This window comes from Pelodiscus sinensis, chromosome 1 (genome assembly GCF_049634645.1).
Source record: "Pelodiscus sinensis isolate JC-2024 chromosome 1, ASM4963464v1, whole genome shotgun sequence".
Classification (NCBI taxonomy): Eukaryota; Metazoa; Chordata; order Testudines; family Trionychidae; genus Pelodiscus; species Pelodiscus sinensis.
The window spans coordinates 186,255,283-186,274,025 of record NC_134711.1 but is presented as its reverse complement, the minus strand read 5'-3'; the positions used below and the strand labels follow the sequence as shown (position 1 = coordinate 186,274,025).

General features: G+C 44.7%; 2 protein-coding genes across 7 annotated transcripts in view; one reads left to right on the top strand and one right to left on the bottom strand.

Moving 5' to 3' along the window:
• Positions 1-635, bottom strand: part of TTC3 (tetratricopeptide repeat domain 3) — a 158,214-nt gene extending 157,579 nt beyond the window's left edge. For all 3 annotated transcript variants that reach the window (XM_075911810.1, XM_075911801.1, XM_075911793.1), the window contains exon 1: positions 504-635. The gene's annotated coding sequence lies outside the window, so the exon portion shown is untranslated. The remainder of the gene's footprint in view (positions 1-503) is intronic.
• Positions 531-11,237, top strand: PIGP (phosphatidylinositol glycan anchor biosynthesis class P). 4 transcript variants are annotated; one of them, XM_075911852.1, is made up of 6 exons: positions 790-969; positions 1,295-1,430; positions 1,905-2,005; positions 6,908-6,980; positions 7,865-7,983; positions 9,459-11,237. In XM_075911852.1, exons 3-6 carry the CDS (start codon positions 1,924-1,926, stop codon positions 9,587-9,589), a joined length of 405 nt encoding a protein of 134 aa, XP_075767967.1. In that variant the 5' UTR covers positions 790-969; positions 1,295-1,430; positions 1,905-1,923; the 3' UTR covers positions 9,590-11,237. The 4 variants fall into 4 exon arrangements, with proteins under 4 accessions (XP_075767973.1, XP_075767977.1, XP_075767967.1 ...); XM_075911858.1 differs by lacking the exons at positions 790-969; positions 1,295-1,430 and adding an exon at positions 531-670; XM_075911862.1 differs by lacking the exons at positions 790-969; positions 1,295-1,430 and adding an exon at positions 574-713.
• Positions 11,238-18,743: the final 7,506 nt, after the last annotated feature.

Genomic DNA, 18,743 nt, shown 5'->3' with positions numbered 1-18,743 from the left:
CGCTAGTCCGGAGTGAGCCAAGCATGCTCACGGGAACTGCTGGATAAACAGGCGGCCGGGATAGTCTCTACACCACACAGAGTCCTGCCCTGGCTGCTGGGGCTAACAACCGGGCAGGACAGGAGGCGCGCTCCCTAGGCTACAGCGGGGGCTGCTTACATGGCATGGGCGTGCCAAGGACGCGACTCAGACCGAGCCCCGCCTCACGAGACACTTTGCAACGGAGGCGGCGGAAGCTGCTCGGGCAGGACCCCCCGGCCCGCCCGCCCGGCCACGCCTTCCTCCGGGCGCGCCCGCTGCCTTCGCCACAAGCTCCGGGCCGGGGCAGAGGAAACGGGCGGGCCGGGGCTGGGCGTCCCTAGCAAAAAGCCCCACGGGCGGCGAGAACCTGTGACCCGCCGGAAGTGTGTGAAGCTGAGAACAACCCGCCCGCCCGGCACATGAGAGGCGGGGATACCGCGCGAGCGCACCAACGATCGTTCAACCGACACCCCGCAACTCACCGGGTCGGACAGCGCGCGCTTCTTGCAGGGGGCGAGCGGCCCGTCCAGCGCTACCACAAGCAAGGCGCAGCAGAGCCTCAGGCAAAGCAGCCCCGCCCCCACGCACGCATCCGCCCCAGCGCTTCGATTGGCTGCTTGCCCTCTGACGCAGAGATTTCAGCACGGGGGTGAGGGCTTGCGGCGTCTGCGCGAGAGACCCAGGCAGGAGCGGTGGGTTCCCCACTCTCCTTGTGTTGGCAAACACTGCGCAGGCGGGGAAGTGGCGACCACGGCTTCTCTTGACGTCATGCACAGGCGACGCCTTCGGGCGCGCGTCTCCGTGCGTCGTGTCGGCACGTCAGGCGGAGGAGAAGCGGCGCGGGGGATGTGCCGCGGGCAGGGCAGGGAGCCCCTCCCCCTCCCAGCTGCGTCGCCTGGCTGCAGGGCGGGGGGCGGCGCTTCGCCCCTTGGGTGTCACGTGGCTGCTGTGAGCCCGGCGCTTTTCATGGGGAGGGTCCGCGGGTGGGGAGTTCGCGTCCCCTGAGCGAGCCGGTGGCGGGCGGGGACTGGCCCAGGCAGGGGCGGGGGACCTGAGGCTGGGGAGCTGGCTGCGGCCCAGAGGCTCAGGGCTGCTCCTCAGCGCTGGGGAGCCGTGGGGCTGGAGCACGCAGATCTGCTAGCCTGGGCTCTGGTGGGAGGGGGCTGTGGCGAGTGGCTTTCTCCTTCTTAGGGCCACGTCAGTGTGGTGGGGGGGGGGATGCTTCTCACTTGTGTGCAGATTATCCTTGACTGATTTTTCTTTGGGTCAGCAGGCCCTGTCCCAAAAAAGGGTCCCCACCCCCAACGCTTTGTACAGCACTGCTGCTGCTCTGCCCCAGTGGGAAGAGAGTTGCTCTGTGGTTGGATTTTCCCCAGGCCTTGCCTAGTTCACCCATCTCTGCATTTGCGGTGGCAGGTGCTCTGGAAAGCACTAGGGCTTGGCACCCACCCACAGGCTGCACTCTGCCTGCACTGCCCCAAAGTGGAGCAAGCCACCTTTTGGGTGCCTAGTTCTGCTACAAGGCCTTGCATGGTTCTTTTTCCCCACAGGGGCAGGCTGTGCCCACCAGTGAGATCAGTGCTAAAAGGAATGGGAAATACTGGTTTTCGCAAGCCCTCCTGGTGTCACCATGCCAGGAATTTGCAAATCTAGTTAAAAAGCAGGCTCCTTTGTCAGGAGCCGTGGCAACACGTGGCCCTGGAGTATGCTAGCGCTCACGTTGCACTGGGAACAAAGCTATTTAAGTCCCTTTCCCGATAGCCACAAAGAAGATGAAAGTGAGAGGATAACATATTCATGGGCTTCTCAATATCTTGGAAACCTGTTTTAAAAAAAGATGATGTGTTCCTGACAGCTTCTTGTAATTAATTTCTTTTTCTCAGTTAAAAAGAAGACACTAGCATGGTCGAAAACTCTCCAGCCCCATTGCCTGAAAGAGCAATATATGGGTTTGTTCTTTTCTTAGGCTCCCAGTTTGGCTTTAGTAAGTATGCTTACTTTCTAAGTAAAGTGCTATATGTATTTGCTGTACTAAACAGGTGCCTCTAGTAAGGTGTAGAAGTTTTTAAAAAGAATGTTTACATTAATACTTCTCATGTAATAAAATTATATTACCTGTTATGAAAAACTGAATTATTTTTTGCAATATTGTAACCTTGTTGAGCCCAGGATACTGTAGAGACAAGATGTTGAGGTAATATCTTTTATTTAACCAACTCTTGTTAGTGAAATAGATAAACTTTAGTGCTCTGTGAGCAGGACCATCCCTCCAAATTCATGAAATATGCAGCAGTAGGCTGCATATCGGATCCAGGGACCAGCCCCTCATCCCACTCACCGGGCGGTGACAAGCAGCAAGGGCCGGAGGACTCAACAGGAGCAGCAAGCGGCTGTGCCTGGAGCCTTTCATTCGCTCCCCAGAGGCTTCAGGTGAGCCGCCTTGCAGTGCTCCTGTACCCCTCAGCTTCTGCCCCCCTGCAGAACTCCTCCCTGCCCTCTCCCCCTCCATTCTGAGGAGGGATGCAGGTGCTGGGTTGCTTACAGCACCAGCATTGCTAGGGAGTGCCCTGTCTATAAGCTCAGAAGCAACTCTTGTTCACCAATAGAAATTGGTCCAGTAAAAGATGTGACCTCACTTCCTTGTTCCTCTGAACTATTAAAACATTTTGCAACTTTGGGGCTAATGACAGACAGCACAGCCCTAGTGTTTACTGCCCTCAGTCCCCACAGTACATCAGCCAGCCTTAACTAGGGCTGTGTGCTGGGAAATTCAGGAGGGAGCCAGGGCGGAGCCATGGCAGACAGTTGGCTTGCCCAAGTCTATAATATTTACCACCCATGAGTCCAAGTAGTCAGTTCTCTTGCATTCTTTTGGATTTTTGTTCTCCGTGATACTGCTGCTAGTGGCCGTGTAGCTGAGTGTGCCGAGGGAACGGCTATATTCATGGACAGGTGGTAGTATATAGGCATAGTAAGGCTCAGCCTTCCCTGCTGCCCACCTGCCATTGGATTCCTGGACTGCAGTGGTTCAGCCACTCCACCATCACCACCACCTTTCTGGGGGTTTTCACAGCATCCTACCTACTCTTGGGAAGGAGAGTGAGAACTAAGACATGGCAAGCCATTGGATGGATGGCCGGAGGGCATCTGGCAGGGAAGTGAGGCAGCTTGTCCAGGGTTGCTGGGAGGGATGATGCTCAAGAGACCAGCCTGGCATTTGGGGAAGTTTGTCTGGGTGGGAGGGGGCTTCAGGGAGGCTAGCAGCGCACCCAGCACAGTGCAGGTGGGAGGCACTGGCTCAGACAAAGGGGGGCAAGCTGCAGGGCTGATGGCTTGGCCTATGACCAGGAGAGGGAGGTCCAGTGCTAGGGATGGACAGGCAGCTCGGCCTCATTTGGTTTGGGCCAGCAGGTGAGGGCTCCCCTTGTTGCAGGGGAGGCCTTCAGGGCTCCTCCTGTTAAGAGAGTGGGTGTTTTGGGGTACATCTAGACTACATGCCTCTGTCGCCAGAGGCATGTATATTAAGCTACCAGGCATAGGAAAATGAAGCGACGATTTAAATAATCGCCGCTTCATTTAAATTTACATGGCTGCCGCGCTGAGCCGATCAGCTGTTTGTCGGCTCAGCGCGGTAGTCTGGACGCGCGGGTGTCGACATCAAAGGCATTTGTCGACCACCCAGGTATGCCTCCTGGGATGCAGTTTACCTGGGTGGTCGACAAATGCCTTTGATGTTGACACCCGCGCGTCCAGACTATCGCGCTGAGCTGACAAACAGCTGATTGGCTCAGTGTGGCAGCCATGTAAATTTAAATGAAGCAGCGATTATTTAAATCGCCGCTTCATTTTCCTATGCCTGGTAGCCTAATCTACATGCCTCTGGTGACAGAGGCATGTAGTCTAGACGTACCCTAAGTGTGTGGGAGACAGGGCCTCAGGCAGAACAGGTGGGGCCAGCAGGCTAGCCTCCCCAATGTGGGCGGTTCAGCCTCTGCCCATAGCTATATTTCAGGGAATTAGTTGAAAACCTTTCAAGTAGGCTAAGTGTACAGCATATCTTATGTACACAGTTGGCACTCTGACTTTAACTTCAGTTAAAGGTACAAAACAAATTCTGAAAATGGGCTACTGATAGTCAAAGGATTCTGGGCAAGAGCAGTGAAGACTGACATAAGAATCACATCAGTTTCACTGCTGCTGTTTTCAGCAATAATGCGCTTCTGCAGAGGCAGGTGCTGGAGATACTCACAGGGTAAGGAATGCAGTAGCAGAGCCCATACACCCTTTGAGCAAGTATGAAGCTTTTGGGTTGAGAAAACTAACTAGAAAATGTGTGCTCCTTCTCTTCCAACAGTTAGAGGATAGTTTAGGGACTGCAAATTTAGCACATCAAAGACTGATATGAAAAATGAAGCACCACAGCAGTTTTCAGGGACAGAAGAGGACTTGGCTTCAGGAATCCAATGTCAAGCAGCTTAGCCGGGGTGCAGCTAAGGAGGGCTTCACTCCTTTTAAGGGTTTTCCCACAAGACCCTGCTCCGAGATGTCATGTTCTGTATCCTTATTCTAGTAAATGTTCTGTTGATCTAAGATGTAAAAGCTTAACTTTGGACCAAAATTGACTTTACTGTTCCTCTTAAGAGAAATATTTTTGGATTAATACATTGGCATTGAAATTAGGGATGTAATAGTGTAGCCAGTTAAATGATAAACCGATATGCTGATACTAATCCGTTAATGCTACCAGCTACACACAACTCTCCCCTCCCCCTTGGCAACATTTAAATGTAGAGCCACAGCAGGAATAGCTGCCAGATCCGGTGCAGCCTGGGACTGAGCCAGCTCGCCAGCTCCCAGGCTCCTTTAAATGCAGAGCTGCTTATCAGTTAATCATGTAATCGATAACATTTTTGTCAGCCTCATGGTTCCTAACTAGTTGAAATCAGTAATCCCAAATGTATTCGCATTCCAAATCATTTTCTGTAAGACATGCATTTTAAACAAGTACAGACAGTCCCCGAGTTACGCGGATCCGACTTATGTCGGATCCGCAGATACGAATGGGGATTTTCTCGCCCAGGAGGACTGGAGCGGCGGGACACCTGGTCCCGCCGCCCGCCTCCTCCCGGGGCGAGAAAAGCTGCTCCCCGTCTCCCTGGTCTGCTGCAGGAGCCAGCAGACCAGGAAGACGGGGAGCAAAGCGGCCCAGGACCCGGGGCCGGACCCGCGGCCGCTTCCAGATCAGCTGGAAGCACCGCGGGTCCGGCCTCGGGTCCTGCACCGCTTTGCTCAGCGTCTCTCTGGTCTGCAGACCAGGGAGACGCTGAACAAAGCCGCGCAGGACCCGGGGCCGGACCCCCGGCGCTTCCAGCTGATCTAGAAGCGGCCGCGGGTCCGGCCCTGGGTCCTCCGCCGCTTTGTTCAGCGTCTCCCTGGTCTGCAGACCAGGGAGACGCGGAGCAAAGCAGCGCAGGACCCGGGCCGGACCGCGGCGCTTCCAGCTGATCTGGAAGCGCAGCGGGTCCGGCCCGGGTCCTCCGCCGCTTTGCTCCGCGTCTCTCTGGTCTGCTGGAGGGGGCGCAGCTAGTGCCCCCCTCAGCAGACCAGGGAGATGTGGAGCAAAGCCCAGGGCCTGTGGTAGAGCAGGTGGGGCGCTGCCGGTTGGTCCCACAGCACCGTTCCTTGGCGCTACTGGACCAACCCAGCAGCACCCGAGCTGCTCTGCCCCTGGCGTCCCCAAGTTAGCCGCTGCTGAAACTGACCAGCAGCTGACTACAGGAAGCCCGAGGCAGAGTTGCTCTGCCCCGGGCTTCCTGGAATCAGCTGCTGATCAGTTTCAGCAGCAGCTGACTTGGGGACGCCTGGGGTTCTTAAGTTGAATCTGTATGTAAGTCAGAACTGGTGTCCAGATTCAGCGGCTGAATCTGGATGCCAGTTCCGACTTACATACAGATTCAACTTAAGAACAAACCTACAGTCCCTATCTTGTACGTAACCCAGGGACTGCCTGTACTAAGTTCTAGTAACTTCTTTCAGTTTTGTGACAGTTAGGACTTGACCTTATCCTTCACCAATTCCCCATTTGTATGTTTACTCACAAGCCAGAATTCTAAATTTTGAGCTTTCTGGAACAAAAAAAGCAATGTAAAATACCTAGTACGCTGCCATCCTAATCCCTTTTTTGGGGTCTTTACTTTTTAAATTTTCCATTGTGATAGCCTCTTAAGTGCATACCTGAATAATATTTTCTTTTTAAAATAATTTAGTTCATTAAAGATGTGTAGAATCCCAATAAAATAACTTTGGTACTTGCCAGAGTTGTTATCATGAGAGTTGTTTGGCTTTTTGTTTTTTTAATGGCTGAATTCTGCTGTCCTTGGGTAGTCTAATTACCCGTTAACATTATTGCTGTTTTTGATTGCAGAATTAGATTTTTTTTGGTTCAGTGTAGTCCTGTAGTTCTACATACCAAAGTCATTTTTGCATATTTCTGAAGACCTATAAAATATATTGGATCAATGTTTTTAAAATGTTAATTGTATTTAAAAATGTGAATTTTAAGGTGTTTTAAAAAGATGTTTTAAAAAACAAATGATGCAAGGAATTCTTGTCTATTTTATTTTGAAATTAGAAAACAAATACCAAGAAAAAAAACTGAAGTACCATCAGTTATAAAGTTTGTATACCTATGGCATAATTTGTGTGTTCATGTTAAAATTCTCTGCAGTATTTTAGCGGATGTTTTTTGTAATCTGTAGAACTAATTGTTGTAATTTGTATGCTTTGTAATGGTAGTGCTGTTAGCATTGAACTAATTTACCTCCTAAAACAATTTAAACTGGATCATTAAGGTCAAACTATTAACTTTAATTCTTTATTTGCACAGTGTTATACCTTGTATGGGCATATGTTCCTGAATCTTGGTTATTCTCATTGGAACTAACGTACTGGCCTCAAAAGTAGGTTAATTTCATTCACTGTTAAACATGTGAAAATATAACTATATTCTCACACTTTTTCTAAGAACAAACACATACCCAGAAAAGTTGTGCCCATGCCCTTTTATATTTAAAAGACCTTACATCTTATCCAACTTAAACAAGGAGATTTAATGTTTCTCTTAACAAAAAACTACAGTACAGGCAGTCCCCGGGTTACGTACAAGATAGGGACTGTAGGTTTGTTCTTAAGTTGAATTTGTATGTAAGTCGGAACTTGTACATATTGTAGGGGAAACTCTAGCCAAACATTTCTCCAGAGCTCAGTTTTATTCTCCCACACCTCACTTCCCTCAGTCCTTTATTCTCAAGCTGAGGTGTCTGCTGAGAAAAGCCGCTTCGCGTCTCCCTGGTCTGCTGGGGGGAAGCAGCTAGTGCGGGGTTGCCTCACCCCGTTTGTAAGTAGGGATCCGATGCAAGTCGGATCCATGTAACCCGGGGACTGCCTGTATTTATGTAAAGTAATGCCTCACAAACAATAATTTACTCTGAAATATTATCAGTAATTTAAAATGACATGTTAAAGTAATTTGATGTGTTAAAGTAATTTGACAGATTTGACAGTTTAACAAAGCTCTTTTTTTTTTCTAAAATATGCTAAAATTGATTAAACTCCCAAATAAACTGTGTGACATTTATTTCGCTGTTGTTCCATAATGGTCACAATGAGTCTTTACTTAATTAACTGCATTTTTTGGGTGGTCTCTTTTAGTGTGGGGATTTTGTATTTTTTTTTGTACTTACTTTTACTTCTGTATAGTCTTGGTTGATTTATAGCTGGAAATATTTTTACTAAGGACTTTTCTTTTGTGAGATGTCATTTTAAAAGAAATTTTATTCTGTAGGTACTGGGCAGTTGCTTTGCCTATATATCTTTTAGTTACTTTAGGAATTGGCTATTTACTACTCTTTGGAATTAACATGATGAGTACTGCACCACTCAACTCTGTGCACACCATTACAGGTAGTTGATAATTTTCTTGTTTATTTTTAAGCCTTTTTAAAAAGTTATTGTCAACCACCATAAAAATACTTGCTGATATAACTAAACTAAACCAAATTCAAAGCATTGAAAATTCAAGTATGTTTAATATATTGGTGTATTGAAGGAGCCATTAGGACAGGGGTGGGCAATAATTTTTGCCTGGGGGCCACTTCAAAAATTTTTGCAGTAGCCCCAGGCCACTCCGGAAGGAGCAGGGCCTAAACAGGTAGGAGTGGGGCTACCCCACCCCCAGACTATAATTGGGCAGGGGAGTGTGCAAAAATGCCTCTGTTCTTCCCCACCCCATCCCCCGCCCCTGCAAGCAGCGCACGGTGCTTCCAAGCGCCCCGTGCTGCTCGCATGGCAGGAGGAGGCTTTGTGCCCACACATTCCCCCACCCCAGCCAATTAGGGCCTGGGAGCAGGGGAGTGCTGAAAGCCTTCTCTGCTCAGCCCCTGCCCTGCAAGCAGCGGGTGGCTGAGCGGAGAAGGCTTCAGGCACTCCCCCGCCCCCAGTCCCTAATAGGCTTGGGGGCAGGGGAGCAGCAGGGCCTCCGTGGACCGGATCCACCCACTTGGTGGGCTGGATCCAGCTGCGGAGGCCCTTTTGCCCACTCCTGCGTTAGGAACAATTATAGGTTTTGTTCAAATTTCATTACAATGCAGTGTTACAACTACAATTTTTGACTGTTCTACTTTTTTCAAAATTTATCTTCTCTAGGACAGCTATTATAGTCTAGCATTTGTTACTTTTGCCCAGGGATTGTACTTCTGTTTATCAGTCAAGTTCTGATTACTTGAAATATAAGTAGCTTGCTCAGTACTTTCCCATGTTTCTCAAGATGGCATATTTTTATTTGCTAATAAGTGCTTTTCCTGAACTAGAACGTGGGAGAATGCGAAAGTTAGCCAGATCATTAGAATCCAAGTCTGTCCTAAAAGTAACTTCTATGTCCATTCACTTCTAATGAAAACCAACAAAATTAATATTTGAGGCGTGTTTCACTGATTTGTATTGACTTGCTTCCACTGAAGTTTTCTTAGAAGTGGAAAGATACAAATATAGACTCTGCAGAAAAGATGGTAACTAAACTGATGACTGGATAGAAAGTTGATGAGGTCAAGAACAAAAAGGGCAGCTCAGCAGCACACATCAACAGACCGAAAGCGTTGGGGATAATTCTTAAATCAGCACTATGAATCTTTGCTAACAGGACATTACCAATAAAATACACTCTCAGTAAACCAGAGCGATGCTGTTAATGTCTCAGAAGTGATATTAAATGTTGCATAGAATTAGGTTGTAGCTAGGTGTGATATGAAATCAGTGCAATATGTTTTTATTTTGATAAGGTATAGGAGTCTGACACGTGTAGCAGAAAAACAAAGTATTTCATTTTATACCATCAATTTTTAATCCTGTAATAGTGAAATGTCTTGTTACTTTTTCTACAGATAACTTTGCAAAAAATCAGCAGCAGAAGAAAACTCAAGAAGAAGCAATCCCTGCTTTGAGGGATATTCCTATCAGTGAAGTAAACCAGATGTTTTTCCTTGCTGATAAAGGCATTTGCAACAGAAATTAATTGGAACCTCGGCCATGTTTAAATAAGATACTACAGTAATTTTTAGAAATGTAAGAAAACTCTGAAGTCTTGTCAGTGCTAGGACACTTACCAATTCATCTGCTCCAGTTGCTGAAAGAGTTATCTAAACTAGGTGTGGTTGGTATTGGTTCCCTATTCCTGGCTCCGCTACTAGCCTGCTGGGTAACTGTGAACAAGTCATTTTGCCACTCTGTACTTGAGTTTCTCTATATGTAGTGTGTATATGATAAAATCATATACGGGTGTGGAAAAAGTGAATAAGGAAAAGTTATTTATTTATTCCCACAATATAAGGACTAGGGGTCACCAAATGAAATTAATAGGTAGCAGATTTAAAACATACAAACGGAAGTTTTTCTTCACTCAGCGCACAGTCAGCATGTGGAACTCCTTGCCAGAGGATGCGGTGAAGGCTAGAACTTTAACAAGGTTCAAAAGAGAGCTAGATAGATTCACGGAGGTTAAGTCCATCAATGGCTATTAGCCCGGATGGGTAGGAATGGTGTCCCTAGTCTCTCTTTATCTGGAAATGGGTGGCAGGGGAGGGATCACTTGAGAATTACGTGTTGTGTTTCCTCCCTGTGGGGCATCTGGTATTGGCAACTGTAGAAAGACAGGATATTGGGCTAGATGGATCATTGATCTGACCCAGTATGGCTGTTCTTATGTTCTACTGACCTCCTTCATAGAGGGCTTTGAGATCTACTCATAAAAAAGGATATTTAAGAGCTATGTATTGTATATTATTAAACAAATAACTGATTGTTGAAATGGTTTTATTTCTTAACTAGCAGACTTACCTGGCTGGCATTGCCTGAGTCCTTTAGGGCAAAGCTTTGGGGATGGGGGTGGTGCTGAGAGAGTAAAGATTGGGTGATGAGGAGGGGCTCAGGGTGTGGTGTCTCCTGCCCCCAGGAGCCTGTCCTCTCCCCACCCCCACCAGTCTGCCAGTTTGCTCCTCTCACAGGCTCCTTCCAGGCCCACTTGGGGTCTCTCCAACCCCAGAGGCCTGGGGAAAAGCACTTGGGGATAGGCACAAGATGGCTGTGTACCCACCCTGCTGGCCACTCCCATAGCCACTGGGGGCAGCTGTGTGATTACTCTCATATTGCATCCCTTCGAACAACAACCCCTCCCTTTGCATGCTATGGAATACAGTCATTTTCCTTGGACTTCCAGTTCTCCTGTCACAACCAGATCCTGACATTGCTTTAAGTTAGGAGTAGGGGAAGCTGCCTACCAAATTTAGTGGCTCTAGCTCTTACCATTTAGGAGGAGTTCTTGAACAAATGGACTCACAGACAGACCAGCACAAAGTCTAAACTATATATAGAAATATAGAGAAAGCTAAATGACAACTAGAGCTGGGAACTGAATTCTTCCATATACATTTGTTTAGTTATATAGTTGATAGGAAGTAATCTGTTTTGTTGTCATAAGGTTATTTTTCCTTTTGCATTGAAGCAAGATATTCCAAAGCATTCAATGTTTGGCTTAATTCTGCTCTCTTTGACTTCAATGGAAGGTGATAGGCCAATGCTGAGTTCTCCTATTTTGACCAGTCATAGTAAATTCAAGTATATGCACTACAGTCACATTAATAAAATGTTTAATGGTCTAAAACTGATTGTATTTCTAATATTTTTCTGGGGGGTGTCTTACTTGCCTTGGACATAATTTAGATATTTAAATACTTACTTTTGCTTATCAAGACTATCATGTTTTCCTATCTCTTTAGGGAAACTGATAGAGTTCCCTAAAATCAGGAACTAAGGGTAGAGGATGAAAGAAAATCCCAAAGGGTTCACATCTACAATATTTAGTTTTTTCTTAAATTTCTTTTTTAGCCTTTATTCTAATGTTCTTTAATATTAAATTACAATTCTTAGGAGTATCAAATATAAAATTTTTCCAGATCTATGGGACTGCTGTAAATGTCGTGGAAAATTGTGTGTCCATGTTTTTAAATTTAAAGGAAATCTTGAAGTACACTGCACTGTTTCTTAGCCGCTGCCAAAACATCTTAAACTGCAAATATTCTTCCTCTTACGCATTACTTTGCTGACAAATTGTCACAAGTTGTCTCTCATCAATGTCAAGATATCTGTTGCTTCATTACTTTTTGTTAAATATTTTTTGTCTTCAGCTGTCATGCCTAACACATTGTATCATAAAATACTGCAGAACTGTCACTCCTGCCAGCAAATAACTACTTAATAGGGATGGTAGATAACTTTTTTATTTTAGTAATCATGTAGCCGCAAATAATATTATCGGTTACATGGTTACTAAAATACTCCCTGGGGCAGAGCTGGCAGCCAGTGTGCTCACGGTTCCAGCTCCACTCTCAGGGAGGCCCCTGCTTACCCCCATCCCCACCCCACCCTCTGCTGCTGCCTCTGTATCTTTAAAAACTGGCTCCCCACACGGAGCTGCTCCGGCCTGCTGCTCCGTAGTGTGGGCAGCAGCAGCCCTTGTCTGCATGAGGCCTGAACTCCCAGCATACAGGCTGCTCCAACATCCAATGAAGAAGCCTCTCTCTGCGGGGAACCCAGGCCCGCCATAGACAAAGGCTGTTGTGCTTCTGCAGTCCTTCTCTGGGGGGGACCAGTAAAAACATAGGCAGTGTCCCGTATTCTCTGATTTTTTTTTTTCTGGCTGGACACCTGCCGGAAGCCTGACGTGGGTGGCTCTGCCCCTGCCAGGCTTTTGCACAATCATGGGTTCCCAGTGGTGTTTGCGGCCCCGACTCCAAGCTGGGAGGCCGAGCCGCAATCGCCACTGGGTTCCTCTGGTTGTGTCAGAAGCCTGGTGGGGGCAGAGGAAGTGGCTGGGAGTCTGCCCCCACAAGGCTTCTGCACAATCACAGGTTCCCAGTGCCAATCGTGGCCTCGCCTTCCAGCCTGGGAGTCCCAGCTGGGTGGCGGGGCTGCGATCGCTGCTTATCCCGTGTTCCTTATTCCCCCCCCTCCCCCCGACCAAAAAATACCAGGTGTCCGGTATTTTTTGGGAGACCATCTGGCAACCCTACCACCTGCACTGCTGCCTTTGATAGAGAAGCAGCACCAGGGTGGGAGGAGCAGGTAGCTCCGCATGAGCCTGCATGTGTGGGGAGATAGCTTAAAAGCTGTCTTTTCACATGCAGCAGCTCCCGCCTCACCCTCCATGCTGCTGCCTCTGTATCATAGGCAGGGCTTGACAAATCAGGCAATCTGCTCGCCTTTGGCGAGTAGGTTTAACCTGGTGCAGCCGCACAGCACGGTCTGTGCATGCACAGCGCATGCTTCCACACAGCTGGCAAGCAGGGCTCGCCACCACTTGGCGAGCCCTGATCATAGGCATCGCTGCAGGAGCAGGGAGGCAGGCACCTTCATGGGATCCAGTGCTTGCGGGGAGCTGGCTTTTAAGCTGATTCCCTCCAGTCCTCCCCCTGCACTGCTACCTCTGTGGGAGGCAGTGAGGGTGGGGGCCAGTGACTACATGGGAACCAGCATGTGTCTTAAGAGCTGCTCCCCTATTCCTTGCTGCCTCTGATAACGAGGCAGCAAGAGTGTCTGTGTGTGCCTGTAGTCATTTAAACAATAAGTGATCAAACAAGGCTTATGGGTTAATCCTTTAAATTACTATAAGCTAACATCACTATTTAATAGTTAAAACAAGTTACCATTTCATTAGAAAAGGAAATAAGGTATTTTGGAAAACTGTATGCAGGATCTGATGCTGATGCCATTGAAAATAACCAATGTTCTGCCACTAACTTCAAAGGGAATCTTTCCTCCACAGGCCAGCTTGCTATATCTGGATGATCACATGGTGGTTGTCAATTTGGAATCTATAATCTAAGTTTACTTGGTAGGTTGTTTTTTTTTTTATTATTATTGTTGTTTAGTTGTTTTTTTGCAATGGGAGAGGAATCTCTAGCCCTCAGAGCAATGAGAAAAATCCTCAAATTTTCAACTAAACACAAACCAATATAATGTTGTCTACCTGTGCCTGAGTTTATGTAGCTTGAAATAATAGTTCTAAACTGTGTAGCTTGCCCTTGTTCATCTCATTGGAGTGCTAATGCCAAAATCAAATGACTATATTTTAAATGGCAACATTAAGGATACATCTACACTAAACATTTTCTGCTGAAAAAACTTGAATTAGCATAAGTCGGGACATCATTAGCATATGTTCTGCCATTTCTTTTTGCACAAGGGGTTTTTGTGTCCCTGACCTGGAGAGGCATACGGATCTTGCGCAAAACGGGGGTTTTGTGCAAAAAGGGAACATCCACACTGCTTCTTTTTGCGCAAAACCCCTTTGCAATCTGCTAATAATGTCGCGATTCCTGCGACTCATTAGCATACTTTCTGCCAATAAAAACCTCATAGTGTAGACATAGCCTAACTAAATTGTTGGTCAGAATATACAAAAGGTGTGTCTTGGAATCTCATTTTGATGTCTCAGATATTTGAGTGCAGCATTTGATTTGTGACCGAAACTGAAACTGACCAGCGGCTGAATCGGGACGCCTGGGGCAGAGCAGCTGGGGTGCGCCAGGTTGGTCCCTTAGCTCTGCCCCCTGCTTCCCCGATTCAGCTGCTGGTCAGTTTCAGCAGCGGCTGAATCAGGGAAGCCGAGTGCAGAGCAGCTCCAATTGTCCAGCAGCTGGAGCACTTCCGGGTTCCTGATGGTGCCAGACCATCAGGAGTGCCAGAGCATTGAATGCCGGACCAATTGAGTTTTACTGTAGTGACCATATATTTACTATTGCCTAACTATTGGTGGGGAGAAGTGTCATCAAAAAAAAAAAAAAAAAAAGCAACAGTTACCAATTTTTTTTATTTGGAATTCATGACTTAAGTTACTCCAGGGATATCCTATTTTCTCATATGTAATTTCTAATTATTTCCTTGTTTCTTTAACTTTATAGAAACCAATTTAATTTTAATTCTAACTTGACATCTAGTGAAAGCTGTGGTTCTGGTGTCTTTTAAAGTAGGGATTAAATTAATTCCCAGTTAAAGAGGCACAAATCCCTGCAGGATAAAGAAGAGCTACTGGAAAATGCCTTCAAGCCCTAAGAGCACACAAATCAAAGGATTATAAATCTTTAACAAAGATTCTATCAGTGATGAATGTGCCATTTCACTTCCATTGATCTAGCACAATTATGGGAAAACTAACAAAAAGGGCCCTAAGTGACAGACAAACTGGGGCCATTTGTTACTTAAGTGAAATTTGCAGGCACGTAACTCAATCTTTGCTTTTCTGTCATTGAGTGGCAGTACTGCAATGACATTCTGGTGACCTTTACTTCAACTTGAGAATAATTATCAATTTCAAAGATTGTCTTCATGATCAAAATAATATATTCTGTAACACAATGTATATTTTTATGAAGGTTTTTGAATTCGTGATAAAGGTTAAAGGTGTCTAATGTTTGAAACTGACATATCTTGACAGAACATTGTGAATGCTGAGTCTCTTATTACATGACCTTACATGCAGCAGTAATTAGGTATATTTCATTCTTACCAGGTTGAAGGGAGGGGCAGCTACTTTTCACTAGTTCCCTGCAACTAAAGAAGCAGCATTAGTTTTATCTGTTAACTTATTTAAAAGGGTGTATCCAGTTGTCAGCTCCAAGTTACCAGATGGATGATTCCAAAACAAAACCTGACACGATCAAAGTGTGGTGCTGGTTTTACCTCCTTCGCTCCTAAAACATACCCGGATCTGGAATAGACTATATGTGATCAAATATCCACTTCCTCAGAGATTGGCTTTAGTGATGCTAAATCCTAAATTTACCCTCATTTTCACCTCTTGGCCTGACCTTATCAATGGTATCTTGTCACCAAGAAGATTAGTAGTATTTAGTGGACTGCACTGGGGCACATTTATTCTTGCTGAGCTAAGCACAGGGGGTAGCCTTTTGCCAGATTGTGCTCTTACATGACTTCTATTCTTTTTGGCTAGTTGCTTTAAAGGAATTTTGTTTTCAAAAGCTTTTAAATGCCCATCGCCATGATTTGGTTGGCTATTCAGGGCAAATAAGAGCCATGTGTGGAAACTGACATCTTGTCTTCCAGACAGTGTTGAGTTAGATCATAATCGAGCTCCTCCTGTAGTGAAGACCAGGAAGGGTACTTTTGTAGTGTTTAAAAGGAAAAGACCCAATACTGCTACCACTGAATGAAATAGGATGGTATCTGTGGTTCCCAACCTTTTCTATATGATAATCCCATATGCTAAAAGACTCGTGTGTGCATGCAGACACATTATGTTCCTGACTATAAAGCTGAGCAGCCATGCAAAAGATACACCACTGATTTCAGTAGGAGCAGAATGAGGCTGAAATTGATGAGTGATACGAGATAGAAACCTGTGACTTTTTTTTAATGTGTTGCAGTATAGAATGAAGGGCTTAGGGTATAAATAGAAGATGTTTTTATGATGGTTTCTTATTAAATATTTCACAACATTATGTATTCAGTTACACTCATTTTTATTGGAAATATGTTAATATGGGGTCTGTAGACAATACTATAGTGAGATCTGTCCCCTTTTGAGTTGGGTGCTCAACAAACAGGAAAGGAAAAAATCCCTCTGGGGTGCTTACAAAATATTTACATAAGGCAGGCATGGGGATAAAATATTACAAATAAATGAGCATGGTGATAAATTAGAACAGTTATACAAGTTATATGTAGTGCGGTTTGTTTAATTGGGGAAGAGGAATAAAATAATGGAGTAGGAAGTGAAAGAAAATGAAGAGAAAACCTGCTGGGCAAAATTACAACTCAGCATGTGAGTGGCCAGGGACATTTCTGCAGGTGGGAGGGAGAGTCAAGTAGAGCAACACTCTCCATAGGATTAGACTGAGTGAGCACTCCTCACTGTGACATGCAGGTACACCTTTGCTGTTACAAGAGTTGTCTTGAGTTGTTCTACATCCAAAGAACCATCTTTGGAGTCTAAAATGAGAGTCTCTGGCCACACATTTTTCCTATGGATTTCCCTCAGTGGAAGTTCAAGGCACAGACTCCTATAATTAAGTTATAAAATTCATTCATGCAAATCAGAAAGTTAATATTAGCAAAGTTTGTTTCTGCTTGTTAGGCAACATGGAAGTTGATTTGGAATTTTTCTTGTATTAGTTGGGGCAAGCTTCATCTCAAAATATATGAATGGCCTTATTATTTTCCCGAAAGTAAATATAAACATACTGATTTGGGTAATTATTAGAAGGTGTCTAAACATATTGACTACCAATGTCCTCCTAGCCTTCAATTTAATTGTGTTCTGTGTAACAATTTTAGGCAAGTTCAGAAAGGGATTGATACATTATTGCCCTAAATTGTAATCTAGCACTTGCTGGAGGAAATATAATCAATCACTTTATGCTGACAACTATCAAAAGTCCTATGTAACATGAAAATCAAGGTATATTTTAATTATAAATCTTAACTTCCAAACAGGTACATTTGTCACCATAAGATAGAATGTTTCAAGTCTTTTCTTCAGAGTACTAAGGTAACAAACTCATTACTATATGGATACTTTGTGGCCACATCTTTGCACAAGTGATGGATGATTCAAAGGTCATTGAAAGCCTCTCTGGGTCAGGCCCCAGATGAATTAACAAACCAAAGCTAAAAAGTGCAGGGAAACAGAAGACGGTGTATACTATTTGTTCATTTGGAATCTTTTTTGTTAAAGAAGCTGGTAATGGATCTTTTCATTTCTGCAGCTTTTATAGTAGTTTAAGCATTGCCATAATCTGAATCACATTCATGGTAGTCATAGCCTTGTGCAATAAGGATTTGTAAAAGAAATCTTCCTATGTTACAGAAAAGATAATTTACAGTTTAACAAAAATAAGCAGTTACTTGCGTTTTCTTAATGTTTTCGGGAAAACAAATGACCATTATAATCATTGTTAAAAATGGAAAGCCATTAAATCTCCTTCTCAATCTTTGATTCCATATTATTTTAAAATGGTATTAAATGTTTCAAAATAAAGAAATATTACGTTGACCTTGAGTGCCCCATGTGCAGTATGTGATTATGGTGGCATACATGGCCATGTGCCTATACTAGACCTCTGCTCTCTATTTTGTATAGAGAACTAATTCTGCCACCCATAGCTTCTGTGCCACAGTCCTGAATACTAGCCCTCTCTCTCTTTCTCTGGAAAAAAAAGCAAACATCAGCATGTCAGGATACCCAGTGGCTGCCATCTCCCAAAAAGGATCTTTCAGCCTGAAGGCTTTCAAAGATGTCCTATAACTTGAGAAGTAACAATACAGACATACTAGCATAAAAAGATGTCTTTGTGTGTACTTTGTTCAAAATTAAAATGTACAAATGTGAATTTTGTGCCTACCACTACTGTTAATTGATTTTAGATTACGTGGATTTTACAGCACTCGGGTTTTTTACATTAAATAGTTTTTAAAAAGTTAATGATGCATGATGAGAACCTTTTGAACTCTTAATTAAATCTGTCTTTAAAACGGTTGGTTTCTGGAGTCAGGGACATTCCCTGATTTCAGATACACTCTTTTCCTTAAAATCCCATTACTCTCATGCACTGAGCATGGAACAAAACCCAACTCCTTCAGCCAATGAAGTAGCAGGTAACTAACACTGACCCTGATCCTGCCATCTCTTATTCATGTGAGCAATCATGTATATCCTAAAATGATCTACAGAAGACAATACATGCACTTAAATGAATAACTACATGATCGGTCTTATTCTGTTTCCAGAAGTACACTGTAACCATGAGTGACTGCATCACAGAGAAGAAAATAAATAGTAAATTTCTTTTTAACTACATTAGAAATGTAGGGGCTAAGGAGAATATTCATGTTTCTCATTATAAGTGAAACACTTTATTTTTGAATGTGTATATAAACTTTTACAGAGGAGATTTTTTTTAATTAAATTGATATTGTTCCATTAAATCTAATGTTATGGAATGTCTTGTACCCCAATTCTGCAAGCAGTTACTCAAGTACAAAGCTTTAGGCACAAGAATTGTCCCACTGATTTCAACTGAAATATTCATGGACATAAAGCTAAGTAAATGCATAAATCTTTGCAGAATCAGGCGGCTACTCAAAATAAGATGGCA